Below are 18576 nucleotides of genomic sequence, written 5' to 3' on the forward strand. Positions count from 1 at the left end.
CGGCCCGGCCCGGGTCGGCCCGGCCCGGGTCGGCCCGGTCGGCCCGGGTGAAGCAACTTTTTTTCGAAAAACATGCTTTTTCAGCAGTTATTTTTGAAAAAGTGGTTTTTGGGGCATTTTCTGCAAAAATTCGACTGAATTGATGATTTTTATTAGTTCTATAGTGAATTTAGTGATAAAAAAGTACTTGAAAATTATTTTTGGGGCGCAAAAATTTGTAAAAATTTTCCACCCGGGCCGACCGGGCCGGGCCGGGCCGGCAAAATTTTTCCTCGGCCCGGCCCTGGCCCGGCCCGTCAAATGACAAGTATGGTAATTTTCGAATGGGCAAGAGGTTGTGAGTAGAACATTTTAATTATGAGTAGAAAATTAGGAACTTTTGAATCAGAAAAGTTTGGATTTTTCCTGTTTAAATCCAACTTAGATTTTTATTTTTCTTGTAAACGCGAATCTTCCATGAACCAAGTTATACAATTTTTGTCCCATGTAGTCATTTAAATATTAGCAGAGCAACTTGAGTGCTACGGTGTTTCCGGACATCAAATTTTGATTTGAAGTCGAGTCCCCGCCCCCGAAACAGAACAGAAATTACTGGTAACCATAATCGCATGATTCAATTACAGCAACCTGTAAAAGCAGATTGAATAGTCAAGTGTGCGCCGGCACTTGCTTTAGAGAAGGAGTTTAAAAGTTGAGTAGATATTTAGAATCCGAAAACTCCGATTGTTTCTGATCTAAACCACCGCTTTTTAGCATAATACTGACCGATTCAACACTGACAATTTTTTTATGTTATCGGTGGAACAGTGATGTTTCTTTGAGATTCAGGTTCTTCAAATCATCTGTAATTTTGCTCCAACATTCCCACTTTTTATTATTTTATCATAAGTTTAGTATACAGGGAAGCTTTCTAGGGAAGGCCCTCGACTCGGTCTGGAGATATGGGTCGTGACCTATATCATTGGAAAGTTGAGAAAACGCTGATTCCAAATATATATTCTGTTTTTGCCCTCGAAGCCTGGTATTCGAGAAAAACAAGGTCAAAGTTAGAAAAAAAAGACAAATTATTGCCTTTTTAACACGCGAAAATTGCAAAAAAATGGCAAAAAAATTGCAAAAAATTTTCCCGTGTTAAAAAGGCAATAATTTGTCATTTTTTCTAACTTTGATCTTGTTTTTCTCGAATACCAGGCCTCGAGGGCAAAAACAAAACATATATCTGGAATCAGCGTGATTTCAGCTTTCCAATGATATAGGTCACGTCCCTTATCTCCCGACCGAGTCTAGGACCTTCCCTAGTTAGATTAAACAAAAGATTTGGTTATAAGTAGGAAATGAGAAATATTTGAAACAGAAACATTGTGATGTTTCCTGTTTTAATCCAACCTCAATGCAATTTTTTTCTGTAAATGCGAAACTTCCATGAACCACGAATTACAATTGTTGTACCTTGTAGTCATGAAGAAATTATCATTTTGAATATTGTGAGAACAACTGGAGTGCTGCTACTGTTTTTGCCTCTAGACTGACCATTCAACACTGAATGAATTTTTATGATTTCGATGGAACAGTGATTTTTTTTGAGATTCAGGTTATTCAAATTATCTGTAACTTTGCACCAACATTCCCACTTTCCATTATTTTATCAGTGAGAGAGAACAGACACATCAACAAGACATAATCGGTGGATAATACAGTATTATGTGTAGAAATGATGTCTTGAAAATTTTTCTGGAAAATTTCATATTAAAAAAAGATGTTTGCAAACTCTGGAGTATGGATAGTAGGAGGGGGTACTGCTGCAGGAATTGAAATTTCTGGTTTTCAAAATTTTTGAAACTGGAATTTACTGTTTCTAATAGATCTGAAGTGGGAAAAACATTTTCAGACAGCAGTCATTTATGCATTTTTCTTTGTTTCAGAAATAAACAATTGCAAACGGAGTGTTCTTGAAACAAAACATTTCTAAAATCTGAAACAAAGTGCATTTCGTAACCAATCAATCGGAAAACAGATTTTATCAGTTTGGTGATAAAGTCCTATTCACTGTGAATTTGATATTCCTGTTATTTTTTAACATTAAAAACAAGAACAAGTAACGGAGGGTATTTAGATTATAGGAATGCTAAATAATCAAAAATCGAATGAAGGTTTTTTTAGGATTGATTTCTGAAACAGAAGATAATTTTTTTAATGAGCAACTCGTTTTTTGTGGAAAGTAGCGGAACAATAAAAGTTTTCGGTTTTCTAGTCCGTTATTAAATATTAGCAAAATCTAAAAAATTTCACTATTTCTTGTAAACGTTATCTTTTTGGCTATTTTGGATCAAACTAATCCTACGTTTTCAGCAGGGTTTTTAATGTTTCTACAAATCAGAAGCCTGGAATCATTGCAATCAAAAATCATAAAATTGGTTAGTATGTATTCCGGGTTAATACATCATATTATATTATAAGAACGAACTATCATTGGAGGCATAAGTAAGTGGTTATCGATGTGTTATTCACAACATCATTGATAGTCTCCTCAATTCTTCCAATAGTTTCCTCTACCACCGGTGCCAAGTCATCTTCAGAATCTTCATTTGATTCCACTTGTTCAATAGATCCAGATGACTTCGTTGATGGACTCTTCGTCGGCAGCAAGTTTCGAACACGTGAGAAGTAAGAGCTTATCTGAAAAAAAATCATAGCATTTTCTTAGATACCAATTCTGCTCCAACCTTTTTTCTAGATTTTCCAGTGTGCTCACTCAGCTTCAAAGCGTCTTCGGTGTTGATGAAACCTCCGTATTCTTGGATATGATGGTGGATGTAGTTGAAGAGTCGTCTGTAATCACTTCCAGAAAACATATTGATAGCTCTGTGGACAATTCGCGAAATGTCTTCACGAGAGTTTCTCGATTTCAGAAGATTTGGATCTCGGAGATTTCTATCAGACACTGGAGTTCTGTTCCGTTTGTTCTCGAGATAGCTTTTTACCTGAAGTGAGTATTTTTGGATGGAAAAGGGGGAGAATAACATGATAAGGAATACATATTCTAATCTTACTCATCACGCAAAGCGAGCTAGTTATCACTATAACATAATAAAAACGGGCAAAAGCATACTTGCAAACCGGGCGAATAACTCGCTTAAAACGCAATACTATGAGCTGAAAAATATATCAAAATGTAGATCTCAGCGAGTTCTACGTCTGTTACCCACTACAGGCCGGATGCCGCAGGTTTAATGTGCCGCGGGCCGGGAAAAGGTGTCATAAACGTAAAAATGGCCAAAAAACCATTCTAGCTCGGCCCGCGGCACATTAACAATCCGACATTCGGCCCATAGTCGATCAAAAAACATAGAAATCGTCGGGATGTACATTTTGGTATACTTTTCATCTTATAATATTGAGTTTTAAGCGAGTTATGCGTCGGTCCAGTCTGCCCGTTTTGACCCGGTTTGCAAGTATGGCTTTTTGGAAGAAAATGAGAAATATGGGAATGAACACTATTCTGACTTGCCGCGCAAAGCGAGATCTCATTAAAACATAATACGGACTCTCAAGTAGAGGAACCATGTCAGACATTCAGTCAGCAGAAACAACTTCCACCGACATCAGGAAAAACGCAGACACACAGATAGACATATAACTTACTTTGCTACTTTCCTCTCCCAAGTATCGAACCAAGAAATCGAAATTATCTCCGGTGAGACGAGGAATGTGAGAATAATAGATCATGGTGTTGTAGACGTGATTCAGGATTATTTTACTGCGAAACGAAACGCCGTTCTGGACAAAAAAGATAATTAAAGAAAATTGTGAGTAGTAATGGAACTTACATTTGGTCTTCTAGTAGAGTCGATATGTTCGATACGATTCGGCAGAAATTTAGCAAGAATAATGGTTTCTTTGATGATAGTACGGATTGGTGGACGTCTGGGAGCAGAAGAAAAAGGATTATCTTCAGAATCCATGTCTGAATTTGAAAAGAAAAATGTTTTAAAGAAAGAATTACTCGAATGAAATAAGGAGAGACAGAGAGATAAAGAAGATAAAATAGAGCGTATAGAAAGAGGAGACGCAGAAAAGAAAGAAACTCACATTCAAATGAAGAAAAGCGAGAAGACAATGACACATAAGTACCAGTCGACCCCGTCATCATAATGTGTCTCACTCTGAGAAAGAGTTTGTGAAAACATGAGAAGAAAGAGTAAGATTGTGCGTAGACCATCATGAAGGACATCAGTAAGCAAATATAGCGATAGGAAAAGTTGGGTATGAAACAGAAAAACGATTTACTGTTTCAATCGAAACATGAAAAAATGGTTGATGAACGGCAGGGATGACTTTCGTTTATGGCTTTTAGACCAACGTATTCTTTTAAAAATCCGAAAAGATCAATTTTGAAAAAAAAACCGAAACCAGACGGCAGCCTTACTGTTTCAGTGCAACATTTAATTCTAGGCTTTCCATCCGGGCGGCAAAATGCCCGCCCGACCCGCCCTAAGCGGCCCTGTCGCCCCACCTTTGTTGGCGTGACACCCTCCTTTCTTCACCTCCCTCTCCCCTCACTTCATCAAGCGAAGGTTTGGCCTAGTGGTTAATAACTCTGTTTTTGAATTTGATACTCCCGAGTTCGAACTTTTTTGCTGCAAATTTTTTTTGTTTTCCTTTTTTTAATGAGAAGAGAGTGCGATGGGTTTCTTGACAAAATTAGATTAGATAATATGAGAAAAATAAATTAAGGAGAAAAATTTTGTCACGCCAGTCTACCCTAGGGCGGGCTAGGGCGGGCACGGGCGGGTCGCCGCCCTGGCGGGCAAGGGCCGCCCGCAGAAACGCCCGTCCGGATGGAAAGCCTATTTAATTCAATATATTGAAACAGAGCCCGAAAAACCCGATTTTTTGCAACCTTATCAGCTTAAATTTAGAAAGTAAGTTTACTTGAAGAAACACTGAAACAGTAAAATTTAAACATCTATGTACTCAATTATCAACCTCAATTATCCTATTTTTAGCAAACTGATCAACTTAAATTTACAAAGTAATTTGACTTAAAGAAGTTCTATGTATAATAAGAACGGATTGCAAACTAAAACATTATGTTTAGAACTTAGAAAACTTTCACTGTTTCAACAATTTTATTAGACTTTTTTCATATAATTCTCAGCAATCACGATAGGTACTAAATCGATACTTATAACCATTTTATGTCTCCTATTGCACTTCTGAATCTTTAGTGGTTAGTTTTTCCAGAACTTTCCCATTTCACCACTTTTCTCCGAACACCGAGCACATAATTTTTAGTGTAAGTTCAGATGATTTGGATGAGATGTACTAACAGTTTGTAAATAACTGACCATATTTCAAATAAGCTTTTATTACATTTTTGATTAGAACAGTGAATAATTTTTTTGATTTTAACGAAATTCAACAAAAGACACGTATCATCTCAATTCAATGTATTTATTCAAACGATCTATCCCTTATGAACAGTCATAAATTCTTTCATATCCGGAATATCCGGAAAGATTACATTTCCTCGAAACGCCAGAAATGCCAAAAAGATGAGTCCAGAAGCAAGAATCACTCCAACAACGAGACATCCCACACCACATCTGAGACTTCCTTTCTGAAACAATCAAACTGGAACAGATTTATCAATAGAGCGCACTTACCAATTTTCTCTCAAGATGCTCCAAATTTTTATTGGGTTTTGGTAACGACTCTTCCGACATTTTTGGTGGCTTCACATTTCCGTACAACGATCGCTGAGTGATTCTGAAGCAAAAACATTCTTGCAATGAACGTTTTTTGCAACTGCGCTCTACTGTACACCAATTTTAATGGAGCATACTTGCAGCCTCACTTACTGTGAATTTTCACTCTGCTCCCCTCCAATCTTGCTTCCACTTGCAGAAACTTGAGATGTGGCACCGGTTTTTGCAGAGGCTGAGGTCATTTTTTGATGGAAAAATCGAGATTATCGATTATTGATTTTTTATGATTGGAAAATGAAAAGCCTACGCTACTGAGCATGTTTTTTGTTCAACACGTAAAAGTTTGACCTTACATTGAAACAGTGGAAAAATACAGAAGGTTTACGCAAACAAATGAATTGAATTTGTAAATCTGTCATCCGAGTACAATAAAGTGAATAAAAACACAGTTAGAAAAAAATTTAATACAAATTCTCTGAAACCGAAAATATTTATGCTTCGGTTTGGAAATAATTTACAAGCGGTTTGGACTGCTTTTATTTTATTTTCATGTTATTTTTGAAAATCCTTGAACCATGGATTGTTCAAATTTATTTCGATGTAATTCTATAATCAGTTCTCCTTGGAATTTTCTGGAAAGACAATGGGAAATTAAGAAACTGTGAAAAAATTTTCGAAGGGAAGTAAACGAAACTGGTTAATGAGACTATCATCATCATTACAACTATTTTGAAGTTTTGAAAGTGATTTCTAGTTTTTCCCGAATTCCTAGTCTTTGTATAGCTTCAATCCAAAACCATGGTAAAGTTGATTAGGAATGTGACCTGACGGATTTGTTATCTTTCATTACGTTTCTCGATCAGCTATCTAAATTTATTACTTAATTTTATTAAAGGATTATTTTCAGTATTTAAGACAATGGCGATACCTTTTGTTTCATATTTGAGAACTGAGCAAATATTTCTTCCACAAAGTCGATAAGATGAAAACAACACTACTTGTGAGTGTCAGTAGGCAGTATGGATAAGATAATTTAGAAGCACACAAGAAACAAAACAATAAGAATAATACCACTGCCTGAGTTTTTGATTGTTTCTGAAACGGTAACAATTTCTTTTTCTGACCAGTATAGAAATAACGTATAACGATGATTCGAACAGTTTTTTTTCAAAGAAAACTTTGAAACACAATTTCTTGATGCAAGTGTCCTTCAACTGCTCACAAGTTTTCAACAATAATATACTGTTTCAAATATAATTGAAATAGAAAGCCTTTTTCTAATAGTGATTCGCGATGTCTATATGCATTATGATAATAAAATGGAAATGTAGAAAGAAATAGAGAAAAGTTTCCCACGAACGCCAACAGGGAATAATAAAGAACAAACAAATAGAGAATATAAATGCATCGTTCTCCATCGAACAACTCATTCCTCTCACTTTTCCAATGGACAATATCAGTTAGTTGTCCTGTTTCTCTTCTGATTTTTTTTTGAATTCTAAATGTTCTGGAATTGTTGCAAACTGAGGTAAACTAGAAGGTGCACTTATTCTTAATATTTTACTGATATTTTAGAAATCCATTGTGCTCTCTCCTACAGCAAAAACCATAACTGTTGAAGTTTCAACAGTTTAATTGTGCAAATGTAGCACCGAGATCCTGCTACGAAAGATGTGGAGGATAGTAGTGGTGCAAAATGCAGCAAGACAGGCACACAAGAGGATCTCGAGAAACTGTCGTCACAAGGATGCGGCAGGGTTCACTTAGTGTTTTGAAGGATGCGGAGGACCCTGGTGCAATTGGTCTGGACGGCTGGACAACAGTTGCTTGTTCAACAGAATCTATGCGGAGCCAACTTTTTCTGATCCGTTTACATCAAAGACTCGATAACTATTTGTCTTGTACACTTACCTCTTATTCAAATTTACTGTTTCCAATTTTTTGTTAATGCAAATAAAATAGATTTCAAACTAATAGTAAACTTATTTATTAAATTATTTCCATCAATCCATCAATATCTCTCCTTCATCGTCACTCTATATCCTGCCGCCTTCATGGTAATCCCCATTTCTTTCTTCACACTCGGAGTAGGGTTAGACTCGTGAAATTGAATATGAAATTTGTTGAATAAATTGGAAAAGAACTAGAATAATTCCATTCGAGCGAGTCCTTCTCCAAGACATTGTCGTTTTCCGATTGAAAACGGTACGAGTTCTTCCACTTTCTTCAGACTTCCATCACTCTCCAGAAATCTCTCCGGTCGGAATTCATATGGTTCTGGGAATATCTGAAATTTAATTAAGTAGGAGGGGTACTATAATCTTAAAGAGTTACCTCAGGATCATACATAACTGAACTGATTTGTGGAATGATTACTGTATCTTTGGGGATACTGTAGCCAGCGATAACCACGTCGGCGCTCGTTGCGTGGGGCAGATTCATTGGAAGAAGGTTGGCAAGACGTTGGGTTTCCTAAAAAAAGGAATAAGAATTAAAAATCTTACGACCGACGTACAAAACACTAACTCAAAGAAAACAGTACTAAATATGAATTTAATATGAAACAGTATAATTGTTTTCCAAAAAAACATGGATATACTTTTTCAAAAATTTAAATCTGTTTCATATCGGTTTAAAATATTTTTCTAAATAAAAAAACTCGGTGTAGTTCGTTTATTATGTAGTAAGTAAAAACATTGGTTGAAAAAAATTTTGAAAAAAATTACTGTATGTAATTATAGAGCCTATAAACTGGTGATTTCTGTTTTTGGATAGATTTTAAGTTAAAATGAAACAGTAAAATTTAAAAGAATTTGAAAGTTATTTTTCTCGCGATTTTGATGGTTGTGAATCTAATGGAACTAAAAGAAAAAGAAATATTTCAATACCAATTAAAACCGTAATTTGTGTTCAAACTCACATTAATAGTCGCATTGATATAATTGAGATTCGGCCGATCTGTAGTTGTAATAATCCGATCACTTCCAATCTTTGTATCCAATTCTTCATATACTTTCTCAAGTACTTTTGGATTCAGAAGAACATATAAAAGTGACCAATAGAGAGTATTTGAAGTTGTTTCCATTCCAGCCACCCATAAATCAAAACACACACTATCCAGTTGTTCCATTCTGGAAAATATATTGCTGTTTCGGATAAATTTGATGACTTCTATGTAGTTATTAACAATAATCAACCAATTTTCACTCACTCGAACCCCCCGAATCCCTCCTCATGTTCGTGTTTCTTTCTCTCTTTGAGAAATGCCTCAACATAATCCGAATATTCATCTGAATCATAGTCAATCGTCGCCAATTTCTCTTCTGCTTGCTCGCGGAACATTTTCAGCATACTTGTCCAGTTATCGACAATTACTGAGTACCAATGATTATTCAGATGTTTTGTATGCGAGCTTACCTGTCTTATACGGCTTGAAAAACGGGAAATTTCCTAGCCATGGATACATTCCGACAAGTCCTGCCATTGGCTCCGCTGCCATTTTGAAATGTTTATTCATTCGCTTCTTGAGTTCCAGAAACTCATGCATGTTACTCTGAAACAAATAGACGTTCCCTGGATAACTATAATAACCCTGTATACCTCATCAAACCGATATCCAAACATCAAATTATTGATAATCGACCCAACAGATGCATCGAAAATACTCTGCATATCCACATCATCCTTCATTCCTTTCAATCTTTCAATCATCGCAACCACTTCACTCAGAACCTGAAAATGAGAGATTTTTCTACTGATTCCAATTAATTTTTATTTAATCGACAACAAACTCACTTTCTCCTCCATCAAGTTCTTCCCCAATCCAAAATCTCTTAGAATATGAATAGCATATCTTCTTTGCTGGACCCATCGATTTCCAAAAGAATCAATTATACCGTAGGGTCCTTCTGGAAATCTTTTATAAGTTTTACAGTTTCAAAAAATTTTGTTAAAAATTTTTAGTTAGTTTTGAGTTGATTCTTCGGTCGAAGTATTTCGTCCTGCATTTTCATTATTTAAAAAATTATCTCGCAAGTAAAACTTTGCTCTACTATTTTCATTTCGTCAGGAAACGGCATTTTTTTGTGAATAACTTCATTTTGACCGATTTTCTTACGTAAATACCGGAAATTCGATCACAAAAAATTTAGCAATGCGTTATTTTTCATAGTCTCCCTATTTCATGAATTAGTCCTGTTTCAAAAAATGTTCTTAAGAATAATGAATAATTTGATGTACTGCTCTCTTCACAGGGTCAAATTTTGTCCATATGAATTCAAAAAATTTTCCCGCGAAACCGGAAGCTCAGTGAAGCGCGTTTGCACATGACTTGGCAGATTGCCAAGCGAGTCGCCGATCAGCAAAATGCGACCCGCATGCGGGACCTGATAACGTGGACACAGTAAGACGAACGATAAGGAGTTAAATTTTTCGAATGAAGCTGACTTTTCTTCCATTTTTCTCGCTATTTTCGAGAAAACTTTGCACAAAAAATACCGAATTCATTAAAATAGAGAGAAATACAAATTTTTAATACACAAAAAAAAATTTTGTTGGATAATTTTTTTGAATTTCGCGCTAATTTTACGCTAATTTTTTTGGAGCGCAGTTGCTTCATATGGACATTCTGTGACCCTGTGCTCTTAAATGTGCCTTCGCGTTATCTAGTTTTCAAAAACGGTAAAAAATGTTCAAAATTAAAGAAAAAACATTTTAAACTCACATTTTTTTCAAAAGTGATCAAAAGTGATCAAAGTGATCATAATCCACTTAATAAAAATGTTACTGTCTCAAAAATTATGTGATAACCAAGTGCCCAAAAATATGTATTACTATACTAGACCCTGTACTTCATCTACTTTTTTTTCTGTTTCCAAACTTACTCCTGATTTCCATATTAATTGGAAACTCTGGTCTTCCCACAAAGTTCGCTCCATCCTTAATAAAATGTTGCTTGATTAATTTCCAGTCGGTCACAAAAACCATGGGAAGGGAGGACATCCAAAATGTGTACACCGGTCCGTATTGCGATCTAAAATAGAGGAATTTGAGGTGTTAGGAGATAAAAAGTATTCTGTTTCAGGGAAATGTAATAGAAGTTGTGTTTTACAGCTTCCATAATTGTTTCTTTCTATGATGGTTTCTTTTTATTTTAATTGACAGCAAGATTTCTGAGCATTATCATCCGAACCACAGATATGTAATTGAAAACAGTATCAGCAACAAAAAAACCAAACACTATTTGTTATACTTTGGAAAATTTAAGCATTCCAGTTTCAAGAATTTTAAATATTGTATGCGTATTATCCCAGTCCGCTAACTGTATGTTATAAGTGATACAAATATATTTGATACTTGACACAATTTTTATGAAAGATACGGAATATAATGATTTGTCTAAAAGGGCGAGGGAAGTGTTTAGGAATATTTGTTACTTTAGCATGAATCAGCACGGCACCCTTAGGTAAATTGAAAATTCTCTTAGAGGCGAGTCCGAAAATTAGATGCAAGAAAGCAATGACCCGTCAAAGTGCCCGTATCATTCTGCGGGCTCTCCTTTTCAACATTCTACAGAGAAAAATTCTACCCGGTGCTCGCGAAATATTATTCTTTATAATAGGGAAAAATGAGAGCCAGTTTGCGCGGTTTTTGGCACATAATTTTCTACTAAAAATGTTCCGTTTCAAATTTTCTTTATGTTCACGATTTTCAATGACTAAGCAATTACTTATGATTGGCTTTTTCATTTTCTTACCTCAACTTTTCCCATAACTTGTATCCTGGTTTGACGTCCTCAGTGAACAAATGAAGATTTCCAAGCAGAGGAAGGGGTAGAGGGCCTGAATATTGATTAGAAATCCATAAGAGCAAATCGGAAGGCTGCGAAATTTTGAAAAATAATCGATGCTCCAGTGAAAAATAACAAGAAAAAAACTTACTGTTTCGAAATTGAAAGTTATTACTCGTACTTTTGCAAAATATTAATGTGTTTGTATAACTTAAAATCCAATGTTTCAGTGACATCTCAAATCTATTATAGCTATTTTTAGCTGTTTCCTCGTCTAATGAAATTTGCTTAAACTCTTCCATACTACGTTCATATTCTTAAAAATGCTTACCTGGTGGCAAATTTCTCCTTTTCCAGTAGAATAGATGGAATAAATACAGTAGGATTAGAGCACTAAGAATGAGAAATATCATTTTTGAGTTGAACTTTTGACAGAAAAACTAAAAACTGGTGAACCAAAATAACAGAACTCATGTGTATTTATATAGAATTAATGAGAGAGAGTGAGAGAGAGAAATAGAATGACAAACAAATACTTCTCTTTTTCTCTGTGCTCTCTCCTCCACTCTACACTACTTCTCTATCAGTGTCACAAACCACGAGTGTGTCTCCCCCTTCAACACGTACAAACCATGAAAAGGGGCGGGGCTAGAACAATGCTTTGGGGGAAATGGGAACATTCAGACACCAGAATAAGAGTAGGTATAGGGTTTCAATATTTTCCGTTTGAAATTTCAAATAATGTGAATTCGTATAATTTTTTTCGAAACTTATATATTGTGATTGAAAAGCTGAAACTAGTACATTTCCTTTAATGTGTTCTGAAACAGTATGCTTGAAAATTTCTCTATTTGTCTTTTATGATTTGCGAACAACATTTTCTTAACATGTGCTGAAAATTAATAAATAATTGAAACGGTAACTTTTTTCTGTTTCAAATGTCAAGTTCGCCAAAAATTTCACGAGCAGAAAGTTCATTGAATAAACTTATTTTTCTACAAATCATTTCCATGAGTACATGAGTACATTTTTCGAATTTAAAGGCGTATTGTGGTCTGTTGTGATGTTTTCATATCATAATGTATGAGTTTCGGTGAGTTCATTTTCATACTTCAAGAATTTTTTTATTCGGTCCACAGCCCGCTGAGAGCGAGCGCCGGATAGTTTGGTCATTGAGAAGGACGAAAAAAATTGGTGGCCGTGGCCTAGAAATTCGACTTCGAAAACGTTGATTTTTTGAATTTTGACGGTGTTTTCGATTATTTTTGTTGTATTTCTTCAATAAATTCGATAGAAAACGGCAAATATTAATAGAAAAACTCCAAAAACTGTCGAAAATAACGCCACAAATAGCAGAATACTGAAAAAACAACTTTGCCGAAGTGAAATTTCTAGAACATTCTCGCTGACCAAACTTTCCGTTGGTTTTTTTCAGTATTCTGCTGTTTCTGGCGTTATTTTCGATAGTTTTTAGTGTTTTTCTATCAATATTTGCCGTTTTCTATCGAATTTATTGAAGAAATACAACAAAAATAATCGAAAATACCGTCAAAATTCAAAAAATCAACTTTTTCGAAGTCGAATTTCTAGGCCACGGCCACCAATTTTCTTCGTCCTTCTCAATGACCAAACTATCCGGCGCTCGCTCTCAGCGGGCTGTGGACCGAATAAAAAAATTCTTGAAGTATGAAAATGAACTCACCGAAACTCATACATTATGATATGAAAACATCACAACAGACCACAATACGCCTTTAATATCTGTTTTTATCCCAACTATCAAATTCTTTGCTTTGACAGTCACACTACATTTATCGGATTATGGTGTACGTTGTATTTAAAAAATGATGAAAACATTTTGAAACGGAAAATTAACCGACTCGCAATAGAAGTTCAAATAATTTTCAGGAAAAGTGTGTTTGACGCATGACTACAATAAATTTCGGCGTAACAACATTTTCCAAACTTGCAAAATAGTAAATAACAACTGAAACAGTAAATTTTTCCTGCTGTGCCAAAGTTAAAAGCCGTAGGAGGATTAGAAGATTTTCTCACATTGGCTATATTAAATAATTCCACGTCATAACCACCCTTAGCTTGTCCATTAGTTGTTCTCATATTGATACCGAGCAGGAGTGTTGAGTCGAATTTTCTGGAATAATTCTACTGTTTCAAGAAGTTTATAAAACTTGGAACAGTTCCAACGCAGTTACATTGTTCAAAGCAGAGTGAACTTACTTAACAAAATAATCCAAATTAGTACTTGGGTACATGAATCCATTGAGATTGTTACCGCAACTTCCATACCACCATCCTCTGAAAAATTGATTACTGTTTCAGGAAATTTTGAAATGACTGTTACAATTTACAGAAGTTTAGTTAGTCCTTCTGTTTCAGATTTTACAATTAAACGTCAGCATGAAAACCACCTTCAGTTCTACAATAATAAGCTGATAAACCATATTTAGAACCAATTAACATTACTGTTTCAGTATTCTCATGAAAAGAACGTTTATTCCAGTGTTGCCTTTAGAACAAACGGTGAAGTGCAATGACATTTGAAACATGAAATTAAAAAATATTATTACTGTTTTAAAACTTTTCGTAAAGAAAAACGCCAAGAAATTTTCTATTGATACACCGATATCACCTTGCACAATTCAACAAAACTATAGACGATACGTTTAAAATAAAGGAGTACTAAAGTCAACGCTCTTTTTTTCAGAGAATAATCTATGTGTGTCTGTGAGTTCATTTTCATATCAAAAAAATTGTTTAATTCTGTTCAAAGATTTTTACAGTGATTTTTAAATAATGATTTTCAAGAATGGAAATCAATTTTGCAAACCTTGGTACTCCAACAACATTGTTTCCAGAAAAAGTATCCAAATCCCAAAATGAGGAGCTAATTAAGAACTTCGAACAACACGAGATAACAATAAGATTGGAGAAAGTGGCCCTATTGATAATGCAAAGATATAGTGAATCCAGGGTCATTTTTAGCCCATATGAATTCATGTTATTTTCCCGCGAAACCGGAGGTCTAGTGAAGTGCGTTTGCACACGACTTGGCACGTTGCCAACTGAGTCGCCGCTCAGCTAAATCGCATGCTTCTAACGTGGATGAACAATAGGGATGTAAATTTGTCGATGGAAGCTCACTTTTCTTCCATTTTTCTCGCTTCTGTTTCGGTTAAACCTCACACAAAAAATTGAACCAAAAAAGGAAAATACAAATTTTCAACACAGAGAAAAAAAAATTCGGATACATTTTTTTAACTTCGCGCTAAATTTACAAAATCTTTTTTGGAGCGCAGATGTTTCATACCAGTCGGTTCACGTCGCCTACCGGCGACTAAACCTCCTTTTCTACACCACCCTTCTACTTGTTACAATGTTTCCCACGCTTTTAAGAAATGAAGTCATTTGCAGAATGAAAAAGTTCTATAAATAATTTTCCCCGTGAACTCCTACTTCCCTATTTCGGAAATGAAAGCCACTGCTAGGCTTGAAAACCACGTTTTTTGACCTAGTGACCTAGTCGAGACCTATTCTAACTAAAAAAAATAGACGGGCATGAATTGGTGAAAATTTCTGATATTTTGGTCCAAGTTTGAAGAAAAACGGTTCAGTAGGAAGGGCGGTAGGATCGGCGACAGACAGACAAACATACAGCCGTTTGCGTTTGTTAATAGTAAAGATGGACTTTATTTGACCCTGTGAGTGAATACCACTTCAGCTAACACTTAAAAATCTATAACTGATCTGCCAGAAGCTTACTTAACGTTTGTACTCTATCGAATACCAATTAGGACAATAAATGAAACAATAGGAATTTTCATTTGAGAAAAAAGCTTAAACGCTTACCGGCTGCGAGAACAAAGAACCATGAATTTCCCTTGTTAATTGTACATTTAGTTTTTTCGAGTACAGTCCCAAGTTATAAGTTCTAAACAAAGAATGCAGAGTTTTTACTGATGAATCACAAAGTCGAAAAATATAATAATTTATTTGAAACAGCATATTTTTCTATTTAAATAAGACCTGAAGTGTAACCTCAATTAGACTGTTCTGCAACAAGATATTCGTTAAAAATTTACTGTTTCAGAACAATGAGTGAAGTTTTCTCAAATCTTTCACAGTATTGATTCTACATCGTAGGAATGACAATAAAAACTGAAAAACTTGGCGTGCTCAGATCTACATGTTACTTGGAAAGTTTTGAAAATATTTTACTGTTACAGTTGTTTATCTTCACTGTATAACAAATTGTGTACTTTAATGTAGACCAGCTTCTTTTTTTAAAGCCGTCAAATTCGAAACTCCCCGAAAAAAAACAAAACTAACCGTGAACTCAGTAGCAGTATTCGCGTTGACATCCTTCAAAATTTGATTCAAATTTGAAATTTTTGTTTCTCCGTGCGTATTTAATGCAGTGCTAGAAAGGGTGTTCGCGAGCTCGGAGCCACTGAAACATAATATATTTTTGAAACAAAATGAATACAATTTTGTGAAAACTCACACAGCAACTCCGCCAGTAAGCAGGGTGTTACATCCGAAACCAGTGAATTCGAAAGGAGTACAAAGAGTTCCATCCAATAAGCTGCCAGATGGATTGTCGATTTCTCGAATTAGAACTTGGAAATAGGAAGTCGGGTCGGCTGTAGAGGACTGGAAATACTTTTTTTTTTTTGAAATGAACATCATTGAACAACTCGGCTAAAGAAATAATTAATGCATATTTTTGCGGTTTCAATAATTTTAAACAACTCATTGCCAGTAGTGTGTAATTAGTCATATGATATTTTTCAAATCCACTCAGAAATTTTTAATATTGTTTCGAGGCTTATTGATACTAGAATTGATGGAAAACAGACCACTTGAATAGAAGATTTCAAGAAAGAATGATCTATATACATGGATATTGGCAAATTCTTTTACTGTCTCAAAAATTTTTCATATCGTATTGAAGATTTTATGATCTACTAATTCTCTTCTCTAGTAAACATCGACTTCGAAATTGTTAAATTACCATTGCGACGATGTGGGATCATCAAGACCAATAGATACCACCACAAGTGGAATGCCTAATTGTGCGGCGTATCAAAAAGTGGAACCAACTTGTGGCTCAATAGGGCCCCACGTCGGGAATCCCAAAATGGAAGTATGGTCTCAAGAGAATATTACCGTCATTATCGTCAGCCGCCTAGAACCAAGGAGAGCAGTTCAAATGTTCTTACACCAGATTTATCCACATAGCCAGTCCCACCATTAGCAGAAGAAGTAGAATTAGATAATTCCGTCGTCGATTCAACACGACGAACACAGTCGGAAGAGACACTAGGGAAGAACTCGAGTCGAATATAACAAGGGATATCCATTTCATCAGCAACACAAAAGTACGGTCAAACGTACCTAACAGCAACAGAATAGAAACACTGAACGAAAATTTAATGATAACTAACCCATCCAGAGCTAAACAGTATTCACATTCACCGCACTTCCCATAAAGTTTCCAACGCGGTATCACAGAACTAGTGTCACCGAAAACCAGTGGAATGAGAATAGCTCCCGACAAAAAATAATAGAACATTTGAAAACAGACGAAACACTGTTACAATGAAAAATAATCTCCCGATCTTTTATACCCTCCGCCACAAAACGTGGGCGCCAGTGTAGGAGGGAAAGCCGTCATTTTTTAAATTGCCTTTTTTATGTAAACTCTATCTTATCTCATCCCTTCTCTTTGTATCAACAGTAACGTTCAGCTTTTCCTTCAAACTTTTTTTCTCAAATTCCCATTCTCATTCTAATCCGTCCCCCTTCCTCTCTCTACATCAACTGAAATATGACAAATGACAACGATCACATGAGGAAAAGGATAAGACCAATGGTTCAAACGGAGACTTCAGATCAAACAACACTTCCCTAGGCTTCGCAGTATCGCGACGAAGTGCGATCATCAAGAGCAAGTATATCACTACAGTTGGTATGCCTAATTGTGCGCCGTATCGGAAAGAGAAAGTCTTGATGAACCGCTCTTCCTGAGTATATAACCCGCGCTGGCCCAACATAGAAGTACGGTCCCCGGAGGAGATCACCGTAATAATCGTCAACCGAATTCCAGCCTCCCCAGTTTCTATTACCCCGATTTATTATTGCTATCTATATTTTATTCAATAAACATATTTTAATATGAATAACTGTGCTGTCGTTAAGCTAATCTTCATACTCAGCTTTAAACTCACAGTTTTAACCTCATTTTGTTAAGAATCATCACAGGCTGAATACTGCTTAGCAACTTTTAGACCGGAAGTTTTGAGTTGTGGTTCGAAACTATCATTAAAACTGAAAGAAAACAGGCCCAGAAAACGTGTACGTCCTATCGAATGTATACGTCTAGCGTTATAAAGTTCAATATCTAGGCCAAACTCGCAGTTGAATACTCAGTGAGTCATCATCAATTTTCAAAAAAAATTACTGTTTCGAATTTTCAAGTTTTACAAAACGAAATTATGCTAGAGTAGTGTCTCATCCACACCTGTTGCAATCCTTATGAACATAATATTGTAGAAAATTGAGAAAAAAACTACGAAAGATTGTAAATTCTAATGTTCCAGTAAATACTGTTATTGTTCTTTACTGTTTCAGAACAATCACATCACACTTGTAGCCCACTTTTTTCATCTTCTCAGAAACTTTCTGCTGCTGATAAGTTAGACAACATTTTCCTGGCTGTACTCACCAAAAAAGTTAAAACGAGACTTACCACAATATCTAATGCGATCACAAACAGACCAGTCACAATAGCTTTGGTCATTTTGACTCAAATAGTGAACTGAAACGAAAAATGAAATATCAGATAAAGCACTGGTTTAATGGAGCTGTTAAAGTGTACCCACACACACCTTTTTCATTCTTTTAGGTGGGGTTTATTTCCAGATTACGTCAAAATATTCTTCATGTTTATTTTGTGTACTAGGGAAGGTCATGGAGTCAATTCGGAGATATGGAGCGTGACTTGAATTAATGGAAAGCTGAGAAAATGCAGAGTCCAAATATAGGTATATTCAGTTTTTG

At 35.5% G+C, this 18576-nt stretch overlaps 3 protein-coding genes across 3 annotated transcripts; all 3 read right to left on the reverse strand.

Moving 5' to 3' along the window:
* Nucleotides 1–2466: 2466 nt before the first annotated feature.
* GCK72_015225 (uncharacterized protein) lies at nucleotides 2467–3962 on the reverse strand (the record flags this gene model as incomplete). The annotated part of the gene is made up of 4 exons (XM_003092594.2): nucleotides 2467–2676; nucleotides 2724–2981; nucleotides 3643–3777; nucleotides 3828–3962. The coding sequence occupies 4 exons, from the start codon at nucleotides 3960–3962 to the stop codon at nucleotides 2467–2469; spliced, it is 738 nt and encodes a 245-aa protein (XP_003092642.2).
* Nucleotides 3963–5467: 1505 nt separating this feature from the next.
* GCK72_015226 (uncharacterized protein) lies at nucleotides 5468–5950 on the reverse strand (the record flags this gene model as incomplete). The annotated part of the gene is made up of 3 exons (XM_003092604.2): nucleotides 5468–5620; nucleotides 5667–5769; nucleotides 5862–5950. The coding sequence occupies 3 exons, from the start codon at nucleotides 5948–5950 to the stop codon at nucleotides 5468–5470; spliced, it is 345 nt and encodes a 114-aa protein (XP_003092652.2).
* A 1901-nt stretch (nucleotides 5951–7851) lies between these two features.
* Nucleotides 7852–16877, reverse strand: GCK72_015227 (uncharacterized protein; the record flags this gene model as incomplete). The annotated part of the gene is made up of 13 exons (XM_053730711.1): nucleotides 7852–7995; nucleotides 8043–8180; nucleotides 8629–8839; nucleotides 8920–9082; nucleotides 9126–9261; nucleotides 9309–9440; nucleotides 9504–9616; nucleotides 10592–10740; nucleotides 11828–11889; nucleotides 13552–13648; nucleotides 13735–13812; nucleotides 16019–16167; nucleotides 16737–16877. 13 exons carry the CDS (start codon nucleotides 16875–16877, stop codon nucleotides 7852–7854), a joined length of 1713 nt encoding a protein of 570 aa, XP_053585483.1.
* Between the last annotated feature and the right edge of the window lie 1699 nt (nucleotides 16878–18576).

This window comes from Caenorhabditis remanei, chromosome IV (genome assembly GCF_010183535.1).
Source record: "Caenorhabditis remanei strain PX506 chromosome IV, whole genome shotgun sequence".
Lineage (NCBI taxonomy): Eukaryota > Metazoa > Nematoda > Chromadorea > Rhabditida > Rhabditidae > Caenorhabditis > Caenorhabditis remanei.